Source organism: Cricetulus griseus, chromosome 4, assembly GCF_003668045.3.
Source record: "Cricetulus griseus strain 17A/GY chromosome 4, alternate assembly CriGri-PICRH-1.0, whole genome shotgun sequence".
NCBI classification, from domain to species: domain Eukaryota; kingdom Metazoa; phylum Chordata; class Mammalia; order Rodentia; family Cricetidae; genus Cricetulus; species Cricetulus griseus.
The window spans coordinates 151,677,797-151,680,888 of NC_048597.1; the positions used below are offsets into that span (position 1 = coordinate 151,677,797).

The window sequence follows — 3,092 nt, forward strand, 5'->3', positions numbered from 1 at the left end:
CAGAAGGCTGTGGCGCACAATACATAAATATCAAAGTCATTAGAGTATTAGATGAGGTGGCACATAAGATTATACTCCAGGATGAACCTTAGGGAAAATATGACATTGTAGATAAAAGTCAGTGAAGAAACTTTCACATGATATAAGATGTAAGGTACAGTATGGAACGTATCAAAAAGAACTCTGAAATTTCAAGTCTAAACCAGTACAAAGGAACATTCAGAAAGACGTTGGAAAATAATCCCCAAAAGGGTAAGAAATGGTGTTATGGGGAGAAAATAAACTATCCTCAACAAATAGTTTGCGTAATTATATAGTCTTTTCCTGAGGGCTTCCTTTTCATACTCTTGAGGGTTGTAGGTAGTAAAATTCCAAAGAACTCCCTCTGAGTGAGAAATGGGTGGGAGGGGGTGTTCCTGGATGATGTAACAGCTCATTGATCCTAGACAAGTCCAGAGATGGAGGCTATTCCCAGATGGCAAACAGCAATTAAATATGTGGCTGGGTGCATGTAAAGCATAGCAGAGGAAATTAGGAGGCAGGAGCATCACCATTCTGGAGTAGATGCCAAAATCACTTTCTCAATGACAGCAGGATTGTACTCTGTGTTTACATAATTAATTTAGGGACTGAATTTCTTCAGACAATCCTTACAATGCATTATATACCCCACAAGGCTACAAGCCATGCCTTCAAAACTTCATTTTTGCAAGAATGTGTGGTGTGAAAACACAAATATAGAAGAAAGCTGAATTGAACCTGTTAATATTTTTATCTTATGGGGCAGGGCCAAGGTGGAATGCACCAAACAATAGCGACATTTGAGGAAAAGGTGAAGCCATTTATTCTATTACAGGCAGCTTTATTGAACAGACGATGAGATGGCTGTGAAGATAGAGTACCTCAACCAGACAATGGTGAGCCACTTCTTCCTAGAGGGTCTGATGTACACAGCAGAGCACCCTGGCCTCTTCTTCCTCCTCTTCATCCTCATCTACAGCATCACTGTAACTGGCAATCTCCTCATTCTCCTGACTGTGGGCTCTGACCCTCATCTCCACTCCCCCATGTACCACTTCCTGGGCCACCTCTCCTTCCTGGATGCATGTCTGTCTACAGTAACTGTTCCCAAGGTCATGGCAGGCCTTCTGACTTTGGATGGGAAAATGATCTCCTTCCAGGGCTGTGCTGTACAACTTTATTGCTTCCACTTCCTGGCCAGCACTGAGTGCTTTCTATACACAGTCATGGCCTATGACCGCTACCTGGCCATCTGTCAGCCCCTGCACTATCCAGTGGCCATGAACAGGCGGGTGTGTGCAGGGTTAGCTGGGAGCACTTGGACCATAGGTGCTATGCACTCTGCAATTCACACTTCCCTAACCTTCCGCCTGCTGTATTGTGGTCCTCACCATATTGCCTACTTCTTCTGTGACATCCCTCCAGTACTGAAGCTGGCCTGTGCAGATACCACCATTAATGAGCTTATCATGCTTGCAAACATTGGTGTGGTGGCTGCAGGCTGCCTCATCCTCATCATCATCTCCTATGTCTTCATTGTGGCTGCAGTGCTGCGCATTCGCACAGCAGAGGGACGGCGGCGAGCCTTCTCCACTTGCACAGCACATCTCACAGTCGTGCTCCTATACTACATGCCGCCTGTCTGCATCTACCTGCAGCCAAGCTCCACTGGCGCAGGGGCAGGAGCCCCTGCAGTCTTCTACACGATAGTCACTCCAATGCTCAATCCTTTCATTTACACACTGAGGAACAAGGAGGTCAAGCAAGCTTTGAGAAGGTTGGTGTGTAGAGGCTTCTGAGAGTCTCCAGCTGGCAGCTCAGGCAACCACTCAAGTCCTATTTTAAGGAGAAAACTGCTGAGTGTCAAGTAGGCCACATGTCCTCCTCCTTGGTCTTCCCATCCTATTTTAAGGAGCAAACTGAATGCCCTTCTCTTTGGTCTACCTCAGCATCTCCTTAATAAACTCTTCATCAATAAAATGCAGACTAGAGATGTGACTCTTCCTAGTATTTCCAACACTTACGCTCAGGGGTATGTAAATTTTGTTCAAACTCTTGCTTGTTTTAGTATTTCTGTAAAGTAATTGTACTGACTGGATATCTATTACTAATTCTCAAAGCAAAAGTACAAGGTTCAAATTTTTGTCATCCATCATCTAGTTTAATAGAAGAGACTAAATTTTATCATGATTAAAATAAAATTCCAATGAGAATTGTGGCTTGCCCAATATCACTTAAAAAGTCATTATCTTATCTTTTCCCATTCCAGGTAGTGATATCTAACACCATACTCACAAGGTGCAATAACAAACACGGGATTTGGAGTCATTTGAACCACCCAGATCCCAGACTCTGAATTCACTAGTCAATAGATAGAAACTTTTGTACAATTCTTATACCTGTAGCTTCAGGTTAAGAAGAAAATAAAAACTAGTTTCCTTGTGGGATTTTATGAGGTCTGAATTAGATAATTGGCAAAGTTTTGGTATTTCCATTGGTGAAGTACTTTACTTATAAAACAGCCACAAGAACAGATTTTTCTAGATAACAAGGTGACAAATACATCAAGATTCTGCTTGAAGCGATTTGCCATATGGTTGGAGCAATTGTGATGTCTTTCAGGATGAGTAACTGATCTAACCTTTAGATAAATGTGCCTTGACTACCAAGCTAAAGACTTTATGCACATGGCAATTTGTCACTTTAATTGTACTGTTCTTCTGTAGGAAGAGCCTCTACCAAACAAGTGAGTCTTTATGCTATGTTTTATAGCAAAAGAAAATAAGTGGTAGAATGACCAGTTAATAAAATATTATAATACAATAAACAAAAAAGAGTGAAATTTGTTTAAATGGATGAGGTCTTGGAAATTCAAAGATGTTATTTATTATAGGTTTATTTATGAAGGAAAATGATTAAATATGTATTAGGATGAGAATAGTAACCATGAAGGATAATCTTGGTTGTCAACTTGACTGGATCTGGAGTCCACTAAATGGCAAGCTGACAAGCACACCATTGAAGGATTTTCTTGATCAAATCATTTGAAGTAGAAAGATCCACCCTTAATG

At 41.3% G+C, this 3,092-nt stretch overlaps 1 protein-coding gene across 1 annotated transcript; it reads left to right on the forward strand.

The window, feature by feature from the left end:
* Positions 1 to 881: 881 nt before the first annotated feature.
* Positions 882 to 1,820, forward strand: LOC100760073 (olfactory receptor 10S1). Its single transcript, XM_027412197.1, has one exon. It carries the CDS (start codon positions 882 to 884, stop codon positions 1,818 to 1,820), a length of 939 nt encoding a protein of 312 aa, XP_027267998.1.
* Positions 1,821 to 3,092: the final 1,272 nt, after the last annotated feature.